Source organism: Oratosquilla oratoria, chromosome 1, assembly GCF_046742065.1.
Source record: "Oratosquilla oratoria isolate Oo_2021 chromosome 1, ASM4674206v1, whole genome shotgun sequence".
NCBI classification, from domain to species: Eukaryota; Metazoa; Arthropoda; class Malacostraca; order Stomatopoda; family Squillidae; genus Oratosquilla; species Oratosquilla oratoria.
The window spans coordinates 136,151,867-136,173,694 of NC_134777.1; the positions used below are offsets into that span (position 1 = coordinate 136,151,867).

General features: G+C 41.1%; 1 protein-coding gene across 8 annotated transcripts in view; it reads right to left on the bottom strand.

Annotated features, from left to right (window-relative positions):
• Positions 1-21,828, bottom strand: part of LOC143027418 (luc7-like protein 3) — a 261,462-nt gene that overhangs the window by 17,045 nt on the left and 222,589 nt on the right. For 6 of the 8 annotated variants that reach the window (XM_076188733.1, XM_076188712.1, XM_076188703.1 and 3 more), the window contains 2 exons: positions 10,138-10,217; positions 9,631-9,713 (listed from right to left, as the gene is read on the bottom strand). In XM_076188733.1, coding sequence (XP_076044848.1) covers positions 9,688-9,713; positions 10,138-10,217 — 106 coding nt within the window. In that variant the 3' untranslated portion in view covers positions 9,631-9,687. The remainder of the gene's footprint in view (positions 1-9,630; positions 9,714-10,137; positions 10,218-21,828) is intronic. The other 2 variants (XM_076188708.1, XM_076188716.1) reach the window with 2 other exon arrangements.

The window sequence follows — 21,828 nt, forward strand, 5'->3', positions numbered from 1 at the left end:
ATTAGAATTTTCTTCATCATTTCTTCATCCAGGTATGTAAATGCAACTTTGATTGTTCTCATTAAATTATAAGTTTCTCCAAAAATCTTATATATATGTTTCTCAGGTGACATATTATTCATAACAATGACTCCCAGGTCCTTCTCATTTTCTACTTTTTTTTTTATTCCTTCTTCTCCCAATTATCCTGTTATTCTGATTTTGCTTTTTCCAAATTCCATTATACTACACTTTTTTGTATTGAACTCCATCTCCCACTTCCTACTCCATTCCTGTACTTTATTTAGATCACTCTGTAGTGATTCACAATCTTCTTCCGTGTTCACTCTTTTCAGTAGTTTTGCATCATCTGCAAAGAAGCTCATATAGCTTTCAATTCCTTCATCCATATCATTAATATATATAGCAAACATTATTGGGGCCAGAACTGTTCCTTGCAGAACACCGCTTATTACTTCATCCCATTTTGAGTGTCTCTTATCACTACTCTCATTTTCCTTTCTTGCAAAAAGTCTTCCATCCAATTAAGCAGTTTGCCCTGTATTCCTCCTTCAGTTTCTATTTTCCTAGGTCATTTCCAAGTTTTTTTTTTTTTTTTTACCAACCTTATATTGCACTGATATTCTATTCTTAATTTTTCTAAAACTCCATTTTACTGCATTTCTCGATGTAGAAGTTCGCTTCCTATTTTTGGCTCCATTTCCAGACTTTGTCCAATCTCTGAAATGATTCAGTCTTTCTCAGTAATTATTTTATATAGTAGTTTTGCATCATCTGCAAAGAAGTCCATATAATATTCAACACCTTCATCCAAGTCATTTATATATATGGCAAACATTATTGGAGATAGTACAGAGCCTTGTGAGACTCCACTTATAATTTTTTTCCCATACTGAGTTTTTGTCTCAAGTCCATTTCCAAATTTTGTCCAGGTCTGATTGTAATGAATCCCAGTCCTGTTCTGTTCTGTTCTTACTTTCTTCAATATTTTTGCATCATCTGCAAAGAAATTCATATAACCTTCAACTCCTTCATCCATGTCATTTGTGTATATGGCAAACATGATTGGAGCCAGCACCTTGTGGAACACCACTTATCATTTCTTCCCATTTCGAGTATTTGTCTCTAATTACTGCCCTAATTTTTCTCCCAGTCAGGAAGTCTTCCATCCATTCTAATAGTTTACCTGTGATGCCACCTATTGATTCTAATTTTTTTTTATTAATTTCTTGTGTGGTATTTTGTCAAATGCCTTTTGTTGGTCTAGATAGGCACAGTCTGCCCCTCCATCCCTCTTTTATTATACCTATTAGTCTTGAGTAGAAGCAGATCATGTTTGTTGTACATGATCTTCCTTGTCTAAATCCAAATTGGTTTGGGTTTAGTATAGATTTTCCTTCCAGCTGTTTAACCCATCTACTTTTGTTTGATCACTTTTTCACCTATTTTAGCTACTGTGCTCGTTAGGGAGACTGGTCTGTAGTTAGTTGGATTTTCTTTGTTTCCTCCTTTATATATTGGTACAATGTTTACATTTTCCCAGTCTTGTGGTACCTTTCCTTCTTTGAGCGAGCATTTGATTATTGCATGTATTTTATCTATTAATTCTTCAGTTTTGTTGTTGCTCTTTGTATTCTTTCTAATTTTTTCATGTTCTTTTTGGTACTGGGTGTCCATAGTGTTGCTGTGTACTCGAGTTTTGGTCTTGTTAGTGTAGTTAATTTTTTTTTTTTTTTTTTTCTCATCCAAATACACAAATGCCACTTTTATTGACCTCAATAAATTGTAGGTTTCTCCGACTATTTTATTAATATGTTTGTCCTGTGTCATGTCCAAGGTCTTTTTTCCGAGTTTACTTTCTTGACCTCTTCATCAATTTTCTCTCTCGATATTCTGTTTTTACTTTTTCCAAACTTATAGGACAGGTACAGATTGCATAGACCAGATTTTTGTGGTAAGACAGATATGTGAGAAATCTATAGGAAAAGGTAAGGATGTTTTTTGGGCTTTTATGGATCTGAAAAGGCTTATGACAGGGTAGACAGGAAGGCACTGTGGGAGGTTTTGAAGATATATGGGATAGGAGGAAAGCTTTTAGGAGCTGTCAAGAGTTTTTATGAGAGTAGCAGAGCATGTGTCAGGATTAGAAATGGAGAGAGTGAGTGGTTCGAGGTAAAGGTGGGACTTCATCAGTGATGTGTTATGTTGCCCTGGCTGTTCAACTTATACATGGATGGGGTGGTGCGAGAGGTAAATGCAAGGGTGGTGGGTCAGGGATTGGAGATGGTTACAGAAAATGGAGAAAAGTGGGAGGTGAGCCAGCTGTTGTTTGACACTACACTTGTAGCAGGATCAGAGGAGGGACTAAGGAAGTTAGTGCCAGAGTTTGGGAGAGTGTGTGAATGAAGAAAGTTAAAGATAAATGTGGGTAAAAGTAAGGTGATGAGATTTACAAGGGGTGAAAGTGGCAGCAGACTGGAAGCATTAAGGGAGAGTGACTGGAGGAAGCGAATAGTTTTAGATACTTGGATGCGAATGTGGCAGGAATGGGAGGAGTGAAGGTGGAGGTAGAATGTAGATTGAGAGAAGCGAGTAAATGCCTTGGTGGATTGAAGAGTGTAATGAGAAATAAGACATTTGGGAATGGAGGCTAAAAGGAGATTGTATGAAGGAGTGATTGTGTCAACAGCACTGTATGGGGAAGAAACATGGAACATAAGAGAGGAAGAGAGAAGGAGTTTGAATGTGTTTGAGATGAGGTGTCTGAGAAGTATGATAGGGGTTACTAGGCTGGATAGAGTGAGAAATGAGGAGGTGAGGAGGAGAACAGGGGTGATAAGGGAGTTGGGAGATAGGGTGAATGAAAGAGCATTGGGATGGTTTGGACACATGGAAAGAATGAGTGAAGAAAGACTAGTAAAAGAGGTATGGAAGGCAGATGTGGAGGGAGTGAAGACGAGGGGGCGACCTAGGATGAGATGGATGGATGGGGTGAAAGGGGCTTTGGGGAAGAGGGGAATGTCTATTGAGGAAGGACGAGAGAGGACAGAAGACAGGGGTGAATGGATTGATTGATTTATGGAATTTTTGGCTCGAAGGCCAAGCACCGGAGCCGGTAGGCCATTCAGCGCATATTTATCTTTTAGATTAAAAAAAAAAAAAAAAAAAAAAAAAAAAAAAAAAAATTAAAGTAAAACAGTTAAAACATTAAACATTCACGGACAAACATCAACAACATACACTCACAAGCATTCATATACACAATTTTAAATTTCATAAAATATATTTGTCTTTTAAAAACTTTAAAGCATTTTTCACACGAGCTTCCTCCCCTAAAATTTCTTTATAAGATAAATCTGTTAAAAAATTTGCCCTGCGCTTCTCAGAGAATGCAGGGCACTGAGTTAAAATGTGTTTAATTGTTAAAACTACTTGGTAAGTGGGACATTGGGGGGCCAGCCTCTCTGCTCCACTTGCAGGGGTGAATGGAGAATGGTTGTATATGGATGATGCTGTGAGGTAGTATTTATGAGAAAAACTTAATGCAGCCCGAAGGGATTTCTCCCTGTCTTCTCCTTTTCTGCATGAGTGGACGGAGAGGGGGGGGTCGCAGATTTAATGAAGTGGCCTTGCTATGGATGTGCTGTGTCTTGAGTCACTGCTTCTGACCCAGGGCAGTGGACAAGATGCAGGGATGACCTGTCATCCAGGAGGTGCCAAGATAAGAGGGAGGGTAGAGGGTGGAGGGGAGTGGAGTGTATTAGGGATGGAATGGGTGTGAGTGGTTTTTATGCCTTTGTTTTTTGGCTACCTCCCTTGTACGGGGGAAAAAGACTATATGTATGCATGTATGTACTTTTTCCAAATTTATACATATCTTGATAATGAATTTCACTTCCCATTTTTGAGTCCATTTCCAGATCTTGTCCAAGTCAAGTTGTATCGAGTTGTAATCCTCCTCCGTTATTACTTTCTTTAGTATTTTTGCGGCGTCTGCAAAGAAATTCATATAACACTCTACTCCTTCATCCACGTCATTTATGTATATGGCAAACATGATCAGGGCCAGTACTGATCCCTGTGGGACACCACTTATCATTTCTTCCCATTCTAAGATTTTATCTCTAATTACTACTCTCATTTTCCTCCCAGTCAGGAAGTCTTTCATACATTCCAATAATTTTCCTCTGATGCCACCTATTGAAATACGACGTCAGTAGTCCTCGCGTTGACTTTATTTTCCTTAATAGTTTCTTGTGTGGTACCTTATCAAATGCCTTTTGTAGGTCCAGAAAGGCACAGTTTGCCCAACCATATCTCTCTTGTATTATATCTATTAATCTCGAGAAGAAGCAGATCAAGTGCGTGTGTATTCACCTAGTTGTATTTTGTCATGTATAGTTTTAGCATTCACTGTTATCTCTTTCAATTTATTCCATGTATCTATTACCACATGTGGAGAGCTATTCTTTTGCAGATCTCTTCTGTAACTGTCCTTCTTAATTTTTTTTTCTTGTGTCCCCTTGTATTTCTTCTGTCCCATTTAAGTAGATCATCCCTGTCAAGGATTTTCATCCCTTTCATAATTCTATATATGGATATAAAATTGCCTTTCACTTCTTTGCTCCAGAGTTAATAAGTTTAGTTTGTCCAATCTTTGTTCATATGTCAATATGCTGAAGTATTGGTGTCATCTTTGTTAGTGCTTTTTTTTTTTTTTTTTTTTTTTTTTTGTTTTTTTAACTGGGTGTCCATAGCGACGCTGCATGGTCTAATTTTGGTCTTATCAGTGTAACTAGGATTTTATTCACCATTTCCTTGTCCATGTAGTCAAAGGCCACTTTCATTGATCTTATTAAGTTGTAGGTTTCTCCATCTATTTTGTTTACATGTTTGTCTGGTGTCATGTCATTTGAAATGATCACTCCTAGGTCTCTTTCTGAATTTACTTTTGTAACTTCTTTTGTTCCAATTTTGTATATGCCGGATATTCTATTTTTGCTTTTTCCAAATTCCATTATACTACATTTTTAACCTCTTCACTCCGGGGCACATCACACGTCTGGCAGCATTAGCTGCCCGACATGCGATGTTTCGTCATAATAATCGCATTATAAAAAATAAAGTTAGTGCTCAATCGTTCGTTCTCCTTCACCTGTGTATTTTGATAACCACAGAAAATTGATGAAGTCAGTTTAGAGAGAATGAAAATTACATAGGTACGACTACAATAAATATAATCAAGATGGTGACGTCGGCATCATCGAGTACCCACTTGCTCCTCATGCCGCCTACGTAGGCGTCACCGTATGGAAGTGATTAATGTTGAAATTCACTTCGTTCTTTTCACTCCAATTCCAGACATTGTCCAGATCTCCCTGAAAAGATTTACAATCTTCTTCGTTACTCTCTTCTATAGTTTAGCATCATCTGCAAAGAAGTTTATGTAGCATTTAATTCCTTCATCCATGTCATTTATATAAATAGCAAACATTATTGGAGCCAATACAGAGCCTTGGGGTACTCTACTTATCATGTCTACCCATTTTGAGTTCTTTTCTCTAAGTATCACTCATTTTTCTTCCTTTCAAGAAGTTTTCCATCCATTCAAATGATTTTCCTTGTATTCCACCTATTAGTTCAAATTTTCTTAGTAGTTTTTGTGTAGTACTTTGTATGGGGCAGAAACATGGAACATAAGAATGGAAGAGAGAAGGAGAATGAATGTGTTTGAGATGAAGTGTCTGAGAAGTATGATGGGGGTTACTAGGCTAGATAGAGTGAGAAATGAGGAGGTGAGGAGGAGAACAGGGGTGGAAAGGGAGTTGGGAGATAGGGTTGATGAAAGAGTATTAGGATGGTTTGGACACATGGAAAGAATGAGTGAAGAAAGAGGTATGGAAGGCAGATGTAGAGGGAGTGAACATGAGGGGACATCCTAGGATGAGATGGATGGATGGGGTGAAGGGGGCTTTGGGGAAGAGGGGAATGTCTGTTGAGGAAGAACGGGAGAGGACAGAAGACGGGTGAATGGAGAATGGTTGTATATGGATGATGTTGTGATGCGTGAGGTGGAATGGGTGGGGGGATGGGAGGTGAGGTAGTATGTGCGAGCAAAATTTGACGCAGCCCGAAGGGATTTCTCCACGTTTTATCCTTTTATGCATGGGGGGATGGAGAGGGGGGGGGGGTCACCGATTTAATGAAACAGCCTTGCTGTGGATGTGCTGTGTCTTGCGACACTGCTTCTGACCCAGGGCAGTGGACAAGGTGCAGGGATGACCCGCCATCCAGGAGATGCGAAGATAAGAGGGAGGGTGGAGGGGTGTGGAGTGTATTCAGGGATGGAATGGGTGGGAATGATTTTATGCCTTTTCCTTTTTGGCTACCTCCCTTGTAAGGGGGAAAAAGCCTTGGTATATGTATGTACTTTGTCAAAAGCCTTTTGTAGGGTCCAAGAAGGCACAATCTGCCCTGCCATCTCTTGTATTATGCATAGCAATCTTGAGTAAAAGCATATTAAGTTTGAAGTACATGATCTTCCACTTCTAAATCCAAATTGGTTGGGGCTTAATATTTTGTTCTTTTCCAAGTTAGTCCACTTGTTTTTAATAACTCTTTTGCATATTTTTGCAATTGTGCTTGTAAGGGATACTGGTCTATAATTTGTTGGATTTTCTTTATTTCCTCCCTTATATATTGGTACAATATTAGCATTCTTCCAGTCTTGTGGTACTTTTCCTTCTTTGAGTGAGAAGTCAATTATCTTGTGTATTTTGTCTGTGAATTCATCTATGCATTCTTTCAATATCAAATTTGCTATTCTGTCTGGCCCATGTGACTTTCTGACATCGAGTTTCTTTATTTGGTCCCTTATTTCTGTGTCACCATTATTTCTTCCATTTTAGGGAATCCTTCCTGGTGACTATCATCCCATAATTGTGAGCTTTCAATTGTATATGTGTGTATTTACCTAGTTGTATTATATGGGAAGGGGAGCTATGTTCATGGTGACCCATTTTTGTATCTCGCCAGTTCAAGTTTGTTCATAAATTCTTGTATTGTGTTTGCACAAACTATTTTTTCATCCAATTTGTTCCAGATATCTATCATTCTGTGTGAGAAGCTGTTCTTTTTCAAGTCTCTTCTGTAGTTATCCTTTTTGAGTTTCATTGCATGTCCTCGTTTTTCCTCTGTCCCACTTTAATAGGTCCTCTCTATCAAGGCGTTCTTTACCTTTCATAATTCTGTAGATAGTTAGTAGGTCCCCATGTTCTTCTTTGTTCCAGGGTTGGCAATTCCAGTTCGGCCAGTCTTTGTTCATATATCAGGTTTGAAAGTGTTGGGGCCATCTTTGTCATTGCATATTATTTTTTTTTGTACTGGGTGACCATATCAGCGCTGCATATTCCAGTTTTGGCCATATCAGTGTTTGTAATATTTTTTAAATCATTTCCTTATCTAAGTATTTAAAGACCACCTTTACTGATCTTAACAAATTGTACGTTTCTCTATTTTATTTATATGTTTATCTGTCAACATGTCTTTGGTGATGTACTCCTAGGTCACTTTCAGAATTTACTTTTACTTCTTTTCCATCAATTATATACTGTCCTGATATTCTCTTCTTGCTTTATCCGAATACAATTATACTTCTTGATGTTGAATTCTACCTACCATCTCTTGCTCCACTCTGAGACTTAGTTCAGATCATTCTGTAATGAGTCACAATCTATTTCGGAGTTTTTCTCTTTAATAATTTTATGTCATCCACAAAGCAGTTCATGTAACTTTCAATGCCTTCGTCCATGTCATTTACATATATAGCAAACCCTATCAGAGCTAGGACTGACCCCTGTGGGACGCCACTACTCATTTCTTCCCATTTTGAATACTTGCCTCTGAGCACCACTCTCATTTTTCTTTCATGTAGGAAGTCCTCCATCCAATTCAATGGTTTACCATGTATGTCTCCTATTGTTTCCAGTTTATATAGTAATTTTCTGTGTACCTTATCAAATGCCTTTTGTAAGTCCAGGAAGGCACAGTCTGCCCAGCCACCCTTTCTTGCAATATATCTATCAATATTGTGTATTTACCTAGTTGTATTTTACAGGACAAGAGCTATGCTCGTTGTGACCTGTTTTCATATCTCTTTACGTCCAGTTTTTTCTTGAAATCGTGTGTGCATGTGTGTGTGTGTGTGTGTGTATTTACCTAGTGGTATTTTACGGGAAGGGGAGCTATGCTCGTGGTGTCCCGTCTTCATATCTCATTTTATCTAAACTATTTTTAAATTCATGTATTGTTTTTGCACACACCACTTTCTCGTCTAACTTGTTCCAACTGTCTATTACTCTGTGAGGAAAGCTGTTCTTTTTCAGATATCTTCTATAGCTCTGTGTGTGTGTGTGTGTGTATGTGTGTATTTACCTAGTTGTAATATACGGGAGGGGAGCTATGCTTTGTATTTCTCCGCATCAAGTTTTATCTTAAAATCTTGTATAGTGTTAGCACATACTGTTTTGTTGTCTAATTTGTTCCATGTATTTATCGCTCTGTGTGGGAAACTGTTCTTTTTCAAGTTTTTTCTATAACTATCCTTTTTCAATTTTTTTCCGTGTCCTTTGTTTTACCGTTGTCCCACATTAATAGGTCGTTCCTGTCTAAAACTTCCATTCCTTTCATTATTCTGTAGATAGTTAGCAAATCTCCTCTTTCTCTTCTTTGTTCCAGAGTTGGTAGGTTCAATTTGGATAGTCTTTGCTCATATGTTAGTTCGGCGAGTGTCGGTGCTAGTTTTGTTGTCGCTCTTTGTAATCTTTCTAGTTTCTTAATATTCTTTTTGGTACTGGGTGTCCAAAGTGATGCTGCGTACTCGAGTTTTGGTCTTATTAGTGTAGTAAGTATTTTCCTTATCATTTCTTCGTCCATATAGGGTGTGTGTGTATATGTGTGTGTGTGTCAGGGATACAAAATAATTTGATAGCTAAGCCATAGTTATCAGTGTTGGTGAGGAAAGATTCAATTTATACATTTTCTAAAATTTAAAATCAATATTATCACAAATTCATCATTTCATGTGAAGCATGTTGATAATGCCATCCAACAGCCCAATTGTAAAAAGCATGAATCAAGAGCCAAATGCTATCATCCAATTCATCAACAAGATAAACAAAAAAATAATTGGGGTATTGACATGAGTATTCCTACAGTGTTATCTACAACCCAGCACTGAAAGCCCTGTTTGTGCTATGGTGTACATGTGATACACTTGTTTACCTTCCACCACCACAGATCAAATCTACACTTTTTTCTTTTAAATACAAAAGCCTATTATAGACCACATATGAGATGGCAACATATATATATATATATATATATATATATACACACACACAGACATATGTTATCTCAATCTCAAATACAGACAAAAGAATCACATATACACCACATAGTGCCTCAATCAAATACACATGAAAGTAGTACACATGTGTACATGAGAGAGAGACAAGCACATCCAATAACCTCTGCAATACAGGCCTGGATCAGGTATCATGGGCAATGTGCACGTCCACTCACCTGGTGTAGACCCGACGTGGGGCAAAGGGCACAAAGAGACGCACTTACCTGCCATGGGGGGCACTCACTGCTTAAACCTTCGCCTGCCTCCCTCCACACTGCAGCCTAGTAGTCCCTCCGATGTGCATCTCCTAGGCCAAAGGAACCAAACTAACATTAGCAACTGAGATATTTTAATATAAAAATAAACAGTTGCCTAGTAACATCCAATAGAAACTTATGTATTGACTAAGGCAATAAGCTCAGCCAGGAATGGGTTGCACCATGGAAGAACCGAAAGTATTGCCAGGAAAGAGATACTGCGTGATCATCATACTGTTCTGGGAAGAAATGAAAGAGAAAAGCAAGTTTCCTTTATCATGCCCAGCCACCTCAATTTGCAGGTAATGGCATTATTCTATCATTAATTTATTTTTTGTATCTGATCTTATCAGTGTATCTTGAGCAATTGAAATCCACTGTATGTCACTATGCCAATGAAGAACTCAAGAAATCATTGACTGGAGACAATTTATAATATGCACATTTTTCTCAATTTGACTACACTGAACTTACCATTTTCGTCGCGGTGACGTCTGCGATCTCTATCACGGTCACGATCACGATCTCTGTCTCGACTGGTGGATCTGCGCCGACTAAAATTGATGTATAATTATAAAAATTTACTACCTATCATTACATATGCTTACATGCATATAAAATATCTATATACCAAAGGCTTCTCTCTTATGAGGGAGGTAGCCAGCCAATCACATTCACATTTGTTTCCCTTTCATCTTAACTTTATATGGGTCATCCCTGTCTCCCACCCACTGCCCAGGTCATAAGCAATGCAGCAAGATACAGTACATCCACAGCCAGGCCAGACTCTTCATTTACAGTGCCTCTCACTCTGTCCCTACATGCAAAAATAAATAGGATGAAGAGAAATCTCTTCTGGCTACATCAATGTAATCTATTTACAACCATTCTCCATTCATACCTACCTCTTGCCTTTTCCTTTCCTTATTTAACAGACATTCCCCATTTATACAAGGTCCCCTTCACCCCATCCATCCATCTCCTTCCTAGTCTTCTTCTCAAAAGTTCACTTCATCCAATTCTGCCTTTCATACTTTTTTTTTATAATCTTTCATCATTCATTCTTTCCATGAGCCCAAACAATTCCAATATTCTTTCATAAGCCCTATTTGCCAGCACCCTTTCGAGCCCCACTTTCCTAATTTCTCTCCATCCATCATTGTAACACCCACCATACTTCTCACACATTATCTCAAACAGATTAAAAAATTTCCTTTATCTATATACCAAGGGCTTTTTCCCCTTACCAGGAAGGTAACCAAGTTAAAAGACACATACCCACTCCCACCCATTCTACTCCATCCACTACCCTCTCATCTTAGCTTCTCATGGATGACAGGTCATCCCTGTATCCTGCCCACTGCTCTGGGTCAGAAGCAATGTAGCAAGACATGGTACATCCACTGCACGGCCATTTCATTTAATTAATGACCCCCATCCCCTCATGCAGAGAGAACATGCCCGAGAAATCCCTATGGGCTGTGTCAAAATATCATTCACACATAACTACCTCCCCCCCCATCATGTCCTTGCATCACAGTATCATTTATACAAAGCCATTTTACACTCACCCCTATTTCCTCCCTTGCTTAACAGACATTCCCCTCTTGCTCAACTTCCCTCTCACACCATCCATCCTCTCATTCTCGGTCATCCCTTCAAGTCCATCCTCCTCTGCCTTCCACACCTCTTTTACAAAGCTTTCTTCACTCACTCTTTCCATGTGTCCAAACCATCCTAATACTCCATCTACTTTTCCACCTCCATTCTCCTCACTTCCTTATTTTTCACTCTATCCAACCTTGTAACCCCTACCATACTTCTCAGACAATTTATCTCAAACACATTTCAATTTTTTCTTTCTACCTCTCTTAAATTCCAAGTATATGACACATTCAATGCTGTCAGCACAATCACCCTTCATATAATCTCCTCTTTCCATCCATTCCTAAATGCCTATTTCTCACTACACTTTTTAATCTTCCAAGGCATTTACTTGCTTCTCTCTATCTGCAATTTACCTCCACCCCTCCCCTTTCTGCCACATGTATCCCTAAATACCTACAGTTATCCACTTCCTCCAACCTCTCTCCTTTAAAACTTAATTCCAACTCTCAGCCATCCTCTACCCTTGTACATCTCAGCACCTTACTTTTACCCACATATACATACATGCATATACCAAGGCTTTCTCCCCCTTACAAGGGAGGTAGCCAAAAAGGAAAAGGCATAAAATCATTCCCACCCATTCCATCCCTGAATACACTCCCCTCCACCCTCCCTCTTGTCTTAGCACCTCCTGGATGACAGGTCATCCCTGCACCTTGTCCACTGCCCTGGGTCAGAGGCAGTGTCACAAGACACAACACATCCACAGCAAGGCCGCTTCATTAAATCAGTGACCCCCCTCTCTGTCCCCCATGCATAAAAGGAGAAGGGGAGAAATCCCTTCGGGCTGCATCAAATTTTGCTCACACATACTACCTCAACCCCCATCCCCCCGCCCATTCCACCTCATGCATCACAGCATCATCCATATACAACCATTCTCCATTCACCCCTGTCTTCTGCCCTCTCCCATCCTTCCTCAATGGACATTCCTCTCTTCCCAAAAGCCCCCTTCACCCCATCCATCCACCTCATCCTAGGACGTCCCCTCATGTTCACTCCCTCTACATCTGCCTTCCATACCTCTTTTACTAGTCTTTCTTCACCCATTCTTTCCATGTGTCCAAACCTTCCTAATACTCTTTCATCAACCCTATCTCCTAACTCCCTTTCCACCCCTGTTCTCCTCCTCACCTCATTTCTCACTCTATCTAGCCTAGTAACCCCAATCATACTTCTCAGACACCTCATCTCAAACACATTCATTCTCCTTCTCTCTTCCTCTCTTTGTTCCATGTTTCTGCCCCATACAGTGCTGTTGGCACAATCACTCCTTCATACAGTCTCCTCTTAGCATCCATTCCCAAATGTCTATTCCTCATTACACTTTTTAATCCACCAAGGCATTTACTCGCTTCTCTCAATCTACATTCTACCTCCACCTTTTCCTGCCACATTTGCACCCAAATACCTAAAACTATCCGCGTCCTCCAGTCGCTCTCCCTTAATGCTCACTTCCAGTCTGCTGTCACTTTCACCCCTTGTACATCTCATCACCTTACTTTTACCCACATTTATCTTCAGCTTTCTTCTATCACATACTCTCCCAAATTCTGTCACCAACTTCCTCAATCCCTCCTCCGATCCTGCCACAAGCGCAGTGTCGTCTGCAAACAACAGCTGGCTCACCTCCCACTTTTCTCCATTTTCTTTAAACATCTCCAATCCCTGACCCACCACCCTTGCATTTACCTCTCGCATCACCCCATCCATGTACAAGTTGAACAGCCAGGGCAACATAATGCATCCCTGACAAAGTCCTACCTTTACCTCGAACCACTCACTCTCTCCATTTCTGATCCTGACACAGGCTCTACTACTCTCGTAAAAACTCTTGACAGCTCCTAGAAGCCTTCCTCCTATCCTGTATATCCGCAAAACCTCCCACAGTGCCCTCCTGTCAAACCTGTCGTAAGCCTTTTCCAGATCCATAAAAGCCCAAAAAACATCCTTCCCCTTTCCTATAGCTTTCTCATATAACTGTCTTAAAACAAAAATCTGATCTACACAACCTCTACCCACATATAACTTCAACTTTCTCCTATCACAAGCCCAGGCGACCGAAGCCCCTACTGGGGATAGGTGCCACCTACGTAGTGCCGGTGGGGGATGTTTGCCGCTGATTGGCCACCAACTCTTGGGGTTGGGGGGTGGTCCTATGACGAAGATGCTGTGGCACTAAGACACTCGCACAAAACACCATCATTTCACAACTTCACCACCATTAGACAAGACCGGACCGATGGCAATGGCAGTGGACTCATCATCCCTGGTCCACAAATCCATCTGTTTTGTGGACACAAGCACCACAACCAAAATCCTCCTCCCTACCACAGATAGCACCACAGAAATCCAATCTATTCTAATCTGTAAAGGCAACACATCAACACTGACAATAGTTAATATATGCATTCCCCCCAATCATCTCCCACAGTTCCAAACACCTTCAGACCTCAACTTAATCAACTAGCCACAATCCCTAACCTCATCTTGGGTGGTGACTTCAATGCCAAGTCATTGGCCTGGTGTGTCGATGACCCAGATACAGACAGAGGGCTTGATATGCAGACTCAACTTGACTCACTAACCATCATGAACAACACACAATCAGCACTTCTAGGCTACCAGAAGAGGGTGGATGACTGCATTGTGAACAGCTACCCATGATGTAACACTTCACCCCATACCATACAACACATAATGGAAGACTGCATTATACACAATCATGCACGTAAACAACACAACATACACTCTATAAAGGATTTATGGGAAAACCCAATTTCGGCTGTGGCATTCCTTGGGGAGATGGGACTGCTCGGAAAGTCTAGGGAATGACAACAACCTCGACATGAGAGGCACACAAACACTTGCTGCAGCCACCACAAACACATCACACCCGCTACACTACATAGCAGAACACCCACACACACCAAGAAACATTAAAACTACACCCAAAGACCTTTATTACACACAGATACTCTCTTCTCTTCCTCCACAACCACCAAATACCAGCCTCCGGAAACATATTCATAATCATATCACTCACCGCTCCATTAACACACTGAAAGACAACACACTGCTGCATGCCAGACCCCCTGATATCCACCCTTCTGAATCTTCTCTCCCACGTAGGGACAGAGTCCACTTGGCCAGACTGCGATGCGGTCACCACCCAGCACTTCTAAGCTACCAGAAGAGGCTGGACGACCGTGTTGTGAACAGCTGCCCAGGATGTAACACTTCACCCCATACCATACAACACATAATGGAAGACTGCATTATACACAATCATGCACGCAAACAACACAACATACACTCTATAAAGGATTTGTGGGAAAACCCAGTTTCGGCTGTGGCCTTCCTTGGGGAGACGGGACTGCTCGGACAGACAGTCTAGGGAACGACAACAACAACAACAACAACAACAACGCATAATACACGATATCAAGCACTCATCTGCCTGTGGCCCTGATAACATAAGTAACATCCACCTAAAACACATTGGACCACAAGGTATACACGCACTCACAAATATTGCAAACTACAGCTATTCACACAACACAATACCCAACATCTGGAAGCATGGTGAAATAATCACCATTCCAAAACCAAACTACATACATACATATACCAAGGCTTTTTCCCCCTTCCAAGGGAGGTAGCCAAAAAGAGAAAGGCATAAAAACACTCCCACCCATTTCATCCCTAAATACACTCCACACCCCTCCCACCCTTCCTCTCATCTGAGCACCTCCTGGATGACGGGTCATCCCTGCACCCTGCCCACCGCCCTAGGTCAGAAGCAGTGTCGCAAGACACAGTACATCCACAGCAAGGCCGCTTCATTTAATCGGCGACCCCCCCTCTCCGTCCCCCTTTGCATATAAGGAGAGGACGGGGAGAAATCCCTTCGGGCTGCGTCAAAAATTACTCACACATACTACCCCACCACGCCCATTCCTCCTCATGCAGTCACAACATCATCCATATACAACCATTCTCCACTCACCTCTGTCTTCCGTCCTCTCCCTTCCTTCCTCAACAGACATTCCCCTCTTCCCCAAAGCCCCCTTCACCCCATCCATCCACCTCATCCTAGGACGTCCCCTCATGTTCACTCCCTCCACATCTGCCTTCCATACCTCTTTTACTAGTCTTTCTTCACTCATTCTTTCCATGTGTCCAAACCATCCTAATATTCTTTCATCAACCCTATCTCCCAAATCCTTTTTCACCCCTGTTCTCCTCCTCACTTCCTCATTTCTCACTCTATCTAGCCTAGTAACCCCCACCATACTTCTCAGACACCTCATCTCAAACACATTCAAACTCCTTCTCTCTTCTTCTCTTATGTTCCACGTTTCTGCCCCATACAGTTCTGTTGGCACAATCACTCCTTCATACAGTCTCCTCTTCGCATCCATTCCCAAATGTCTATTCCTCATTACACTCTTCAAACCACCAAGGCATTTACTCGCTTCTCTCAATCTACATTCTACCTCCACCTTCACTCCACCTTTTCCTGCTACACTTGCACCCAAACTAAGACCCAATAATCCCAACATTGCACTCCCCAATCACACTTCTCTGCACCCCCTCTAAAGTCATTGAACGCATAATACTTAAGCTTGTCACACCACATATTTCCCCTTGCTGACTCACAACATGGTTTTAGGCCACTACACTCCACAAACACTCTTCTGATAAACCTCACACAACGAATTGTTTATGGCATCAGTTCAGATAGGCCCCACCACAGAACACTTCTTATAACATTAGACATTAGTAAAGCTTTTGATGCTATCCCCCGCCACAACCTAACAAATAGAATATATAACACAGACATGCACAATAACACCAAAAGATGGCTGGCCAATTATCTGGCAGGTAGGAATGCTTATGTGTCATATAATGGCCAATCATCGCACATCAGAAACATTAAGAATGGAGTACCACAGGGCTCTGTTCTATCCCCCATGCTCTTTAATCTATACATGCATGACATACCCACACCAGACACCTCAGAAATACAAATCTCTTCTTACACAGACGACATAACAATCACATGCACACATCGTAACACAAAGCTGCAGAAATAATACAGCCATACCTTGATACACTCAACACATGGTTCATCACAGACTCAAAATAGCTCCAACCAAATCTACAGCAACACTTCTCACCAACTGGACAAAAGAACACAAATACATACCTCATCTCTACATCAACAATACTCTAATACCACACACAAACACACCGAAAATTCTTGGTGTAACATATGATACATCCATGTCTTTCAAACAACACATCACAAACATAAAAAACAAATGCACACCTAGACTTAACGCACTTAAAGTCAATCACTGGAACAACATTTGGACAAAACAAAGAAACTAATACAACAATATACAAACAATTCATATGCTCAATGATGAATTATGGGAGTCCTGCAGGGGCTCCTAATCTCAGTGAGACATACCACAACACCCTTCATACAAAACAAAGCCCTAAAAACAATTACAGGCTGCACAAATACAACACCTACAGACCATTAACACCATGAAACAAAAGTCCTCAAAGTCAAAGACCACCTCGACATGAGAGGCACACAAACACATCACACCTGCTACACTACATAGCAGAACACCCACACATACACACACACACACACACACACACACCAAGAAACATTAAAACAACACCCAAAGACCTGTATCACACACAGATACTCTCTTCACTTCCTCCACAACCACCAAATACCAGCCTCTGGAAACATATTCATAATCATATCACTCACCACTCCATTAACACACTGAAAGACAACATATTGCTGCATGCCAGACCCCCTGATATCCACCCTTCTGAATCCTCTCTCCCATGAAAGGACAGAGTCCACCTGGCCAGACTGCGGTGTGGCCACCACCCAGCACTTCTAAGCTACCAAAAGAGGCTGGATGGCATTGTGAACAGCTGCCAAGGATATAACACTTCACCCCATACCATACAACATATAATGGAAGACTGCATTATACACAATCATGCACGCAAACAACACAACATACACTCTATAAAGGATTTGTGGGAAAACCCAGTTTCGGCTGTGGCATTCCTTGGGGAGACGGGACTGCTCGGACAGACAGTCTAGGGAACAACAACAACACACAATCATACACATATCCCACCCAAAGCCCTCTACACCACTTCCTCTCCTCATATCACCTTCTGCTCCCCCTGCCTAACCCCAACAACTTCATGGGGAGTGGTCAGATCCAGGGGATCTGACCACCTTCCAATCATCACCACCAAAACAAAGTTGCACCCCAGTTAGCCAGACACACATACACCAATTACAAAAGAGCAAATAGGGAAGCTTTTACTGAAGAGACAGATCAACACTTTGAGACACTTAACAGTATACTAATCACAAAAATAAACAATGCTGTACACACTTTTAATACAATCATACAAAATGCAGAGAAGAAATATATCCCTACAGGCAACAGAAAATCACACAACCCCAATTTCACACCAGACATCCAAGGCCTTGTCAGACAATGAGATAAACTTGAACACAATACCACCACACCATTCCCTCAAAACATAGAAGACCAAATCCAAACACAGATTACCAATAAAATACATGAACAAAAAACACAAAACTGGCATAATTATGTCAATATACTTGATCACAAAACAAACACCAGCAAATTGTACAAAACACTCAACAGCATTACAATATCCAACAGTAACACAACATGCTCTCACACAACAATAACCATACATACATATACCAAAGGCTTTTTCTCCTTACACAGGGGGGGTAGCCAAAAAGAAAAAGGCATAGAAACCACTCCCAACCATTCCATTACCTATACTGCATATTCCACTCCCCTCCGCCCTCTACCCTCCCTCTTATCTTGGCACCCCCTAGATGACGGGTCATCCCTGCATCCTGTCCACTACCTTGGGTCAAAAGCAGTGTCGCAAGACACAGCACATCCACAGCAAGGCCGCTTCATAAATTCGGCGACCCCCCTCTCCGTCCCTTCATGCAGAAAAGGAGAAGACGGGGAGAAATCCCTTCGGGCTGCGTCAATTTGTTTCTCATACATACTTCCTCAACCCCCATTCCCCACCCACTCCCCCTCATGCATCACAGCATCATTATACACAACCCTCCTCCATTCACTCCTATCTTCTGTCCACTCCCGTCCTTCCTCCACAGACATTCCTCTCTTTCCCAATGCCCCTTTCACCCCATCCATCCATCTCATCCTAGGACGCCCCCTCATATTCACTCCTTCCACACTTCTTTAATCTTTCTTCACTCATTCTTCCCTTGTGTCCAAACCATCCTAATACTCAGTGCTGTTTCTAGTTCATCAGGTGCCCCAGGCAAGAATTCGTTATGCCACCCCCCCTCCCTCCCTCCTTCGGGCTGGAAATAATAACCTAAACAATTTCGAACACAACTAGCATCACAAGTTCCACAACAAAAACAACATACTTTATTAATAACTCATCTTCACGTATATGCATACACAGCAAGGAAAAGTATAGACTCAAAAGTATACTAACAATTTTTGTAAATTTTAATAGAATAACACCATTATACATTTTTATTGCAAATCCTACCTAAGATAAACTGAAAAGGTAATCTTGCCAATCTAAAACCATAGAACTCAATGCATATATGTTGAGGTCTATGCTAAAACTATTAAATAAAAGTTTTCTTCTCTTTTTTTTCATATTTAAAACCTGACTCTTCTTGACTTCCTTGCAGCAAAATCATCTATAGTGTCACCATATGAAACCTGTTTGGATATTTCTCTATTAATACTAATTATTGCCAGCCCATTTAGGCACTCCTGTGACATAGTAGACCTTAAATATGTTTTAATGAGATTAAGTTTAGAGAAGCTTCTCTCTGCAGATGCCACAGTCACAGGTGTAGTGACAGCAGTTCTTAATGCCACCCACATGTTTGGATAGATCTCTTTCAGGCCTTTCTCCTCCAGAAAAACAAGGTCTAATGTTGTCATATTTTGTTTTGGCCATTGTTTTGGAAATGACTGCATCTCTACAATCAGTTCATCATAATTTAAGTCAGCCTGATCCCCAGATGTGAGCGTATTACACAAATCTTTTGCCTGCTTTTCTAGCTCACTAGCTGGCAGATCAGGGAAGTTTATGAGAACACCGAATTTCTTTGCAACATCACTCATCATTCCAGTTCTCTCTCTCAGAGATTCAATGGCCACATCCACAACTACGTTGAAAAATGAAAACTCCATTTTCTTCAAGGAATCGGTAATAGGTTCATCAGAGGCCTCATAGAACATACTGTACATAAGAACATAAGAATAAAGGAGACTCCAAGAGACCATAAGGCCTACACTAGGCAGCTCCGTATCCATCACCACCTGTCATCCCCATCCATAAAGTCGTCTAATCGTTTTTTAAAACAACTGATAGTTTCAGCGCTTACTACATGGTTACTAAGTTTATTCCATTCATCGACCACCCTATTAGTAAACCAATTCTTGCCTATTTCCTTCTTAAATCTAAATTTGTCCAGTTTATACCAATTACTGCGAGTCCTGCCCTGTTGTTTTATTATGATGACCCTGTGTGCATCACCCTTGTTATAGCCTTTGATCAACTTGAACACTTCTATTAGATCACCTCGCACACTGCATCTTTCCAGAGAGTGTAAGTTTAGGTGCCTAAGCCTCTCTTCTTAAGGCAAATTTCCGAGTCCATGTATCATTTTTGTCATTCTTCTCTGTACTGATTCTGGTGAATTTATGTCCATTTTGTAGGATGGAGACCAAAACTGTACTGCACAGTCAAGGATGGGTCTAACTATCGCTAGATAGAGTTTAATAATTACCTCTGCACTTCTATTCATTACCGTCCTAGCAATGAAGCCTAATGCTCTGTTAGCTTTATTTACAGGAGAACTGCCTTTTAGTAGCTCTGAGTCTTTTCTGCTTTAGTGCAGCTTCCACATTCATCTCTTCACACACCTCTTTGGCAGATGTCTGGGCATCAGCAAACCCAGTGTCTCTGTAGCCAACAAGGGAGGTTTCAGCCTTTTTGAGAATGTCAACAGCTACATCCAGATGCATGCATTGTGATTGCAGAAGTTTATTCACAGTTTGAACTTTTCTAAGGATATCATACCACACCACCGTACAAATAGAGAACTGGTATGATCCCACCTCTTCTGCTAAGGCTTGTGCTTCAATTTTAATAGCTGGATCTGCAGTGCTTGCTCTCACCTCTAAAAGAGCATCTCTCACTTGTGCAGCCTGGAATCTTACAACCTCAACACTGTTGATTCGACTCTCCCACCTTGTATCTGCCCAGGATTTCAAAGTTATGTCCACATGCTATTTTAGGGTCAACCACCTTTGAGTCGAGGCAGAAAAGAGATTAAATAGTTTTTGCAGGTAGCCAGTTGCATCTGAGGAGCTCTTTGCTGCATCACACGCAACCAGATTAACAGTGTGTGCTCCACATGGCACAAATAAAGCCCTGGGGTTTAACTGAAGAAGTCTAGCCTGGACTCCCTTGTTTTTTCCTTTCATATTTGCCCCACTGTCATATGACTGTCCTCTGCAGTCTTCAAATGGGATATTAAGCTCTAAGTTTTTTGAGGATGAGTGTTAAGAGGCCTTCTCCTGTTGTCTGCTCGGCCTCAAGGAACCCCATAAAATATTCCTTAATTTGTGTAATGCCTTCAGCTGCAATTATTCGAATTATCAAAGATAATTGCTCCTTGTGACTTAAATCTGGAGTGCAATCTAAAATAATTGAAAAGTATTTGGACTGTCTAATTTCGGTCACCATGCACTCCACAACCCTCTCAATGATGCAGTCAATAAGCTCATTTTGAATAATACTGCCAAGGTAGGATGTATGACTGGCACCTCCTTGCACCTTCGCAATATGTTCTTTGAGAACAGGGTCAAACTGAACCATGAGTTCAACTTCTTTCAGAAAGTTCCCATTATTGGGCTGGTAAAGTGTGTCTATGGACCCTCTGAGAGGAACATTTCATTCTGCCAGACTATGAATTAGAGCCACGAACCTGGTAAGTACCTCTCGCTACCTTTGCCGTTCAGTGTTTATTAGTGCCAGCTCAACTTTGTCAATTGTTTCCCCTTTTTAATACGGCTCTCCAGTTCTTTCCATGACCCCATACTTGTCTCTCATCTATTTATATATGAATTTTGGATGGCAATTTGCCCTCCCCCCCTGCAAATGGCACCCCAGGCAACCGCCTGTGTCGCCTGTGCCTAGAAATGGCCCTGCTAATACTCTTTCATCCACCCTATCTCCCAACTCCCTTTCCACCCGTTCTCCTCCTTACCTCCTCATTTCTCACTCTATCTAGCCTAGTAACCCCTATCATATTTCTCACATTTCATCTCAAACACATTCAAACTCCTTCTCTCTTCCTCTTTCATGTTCCATGTTTCTGCCCCGTAC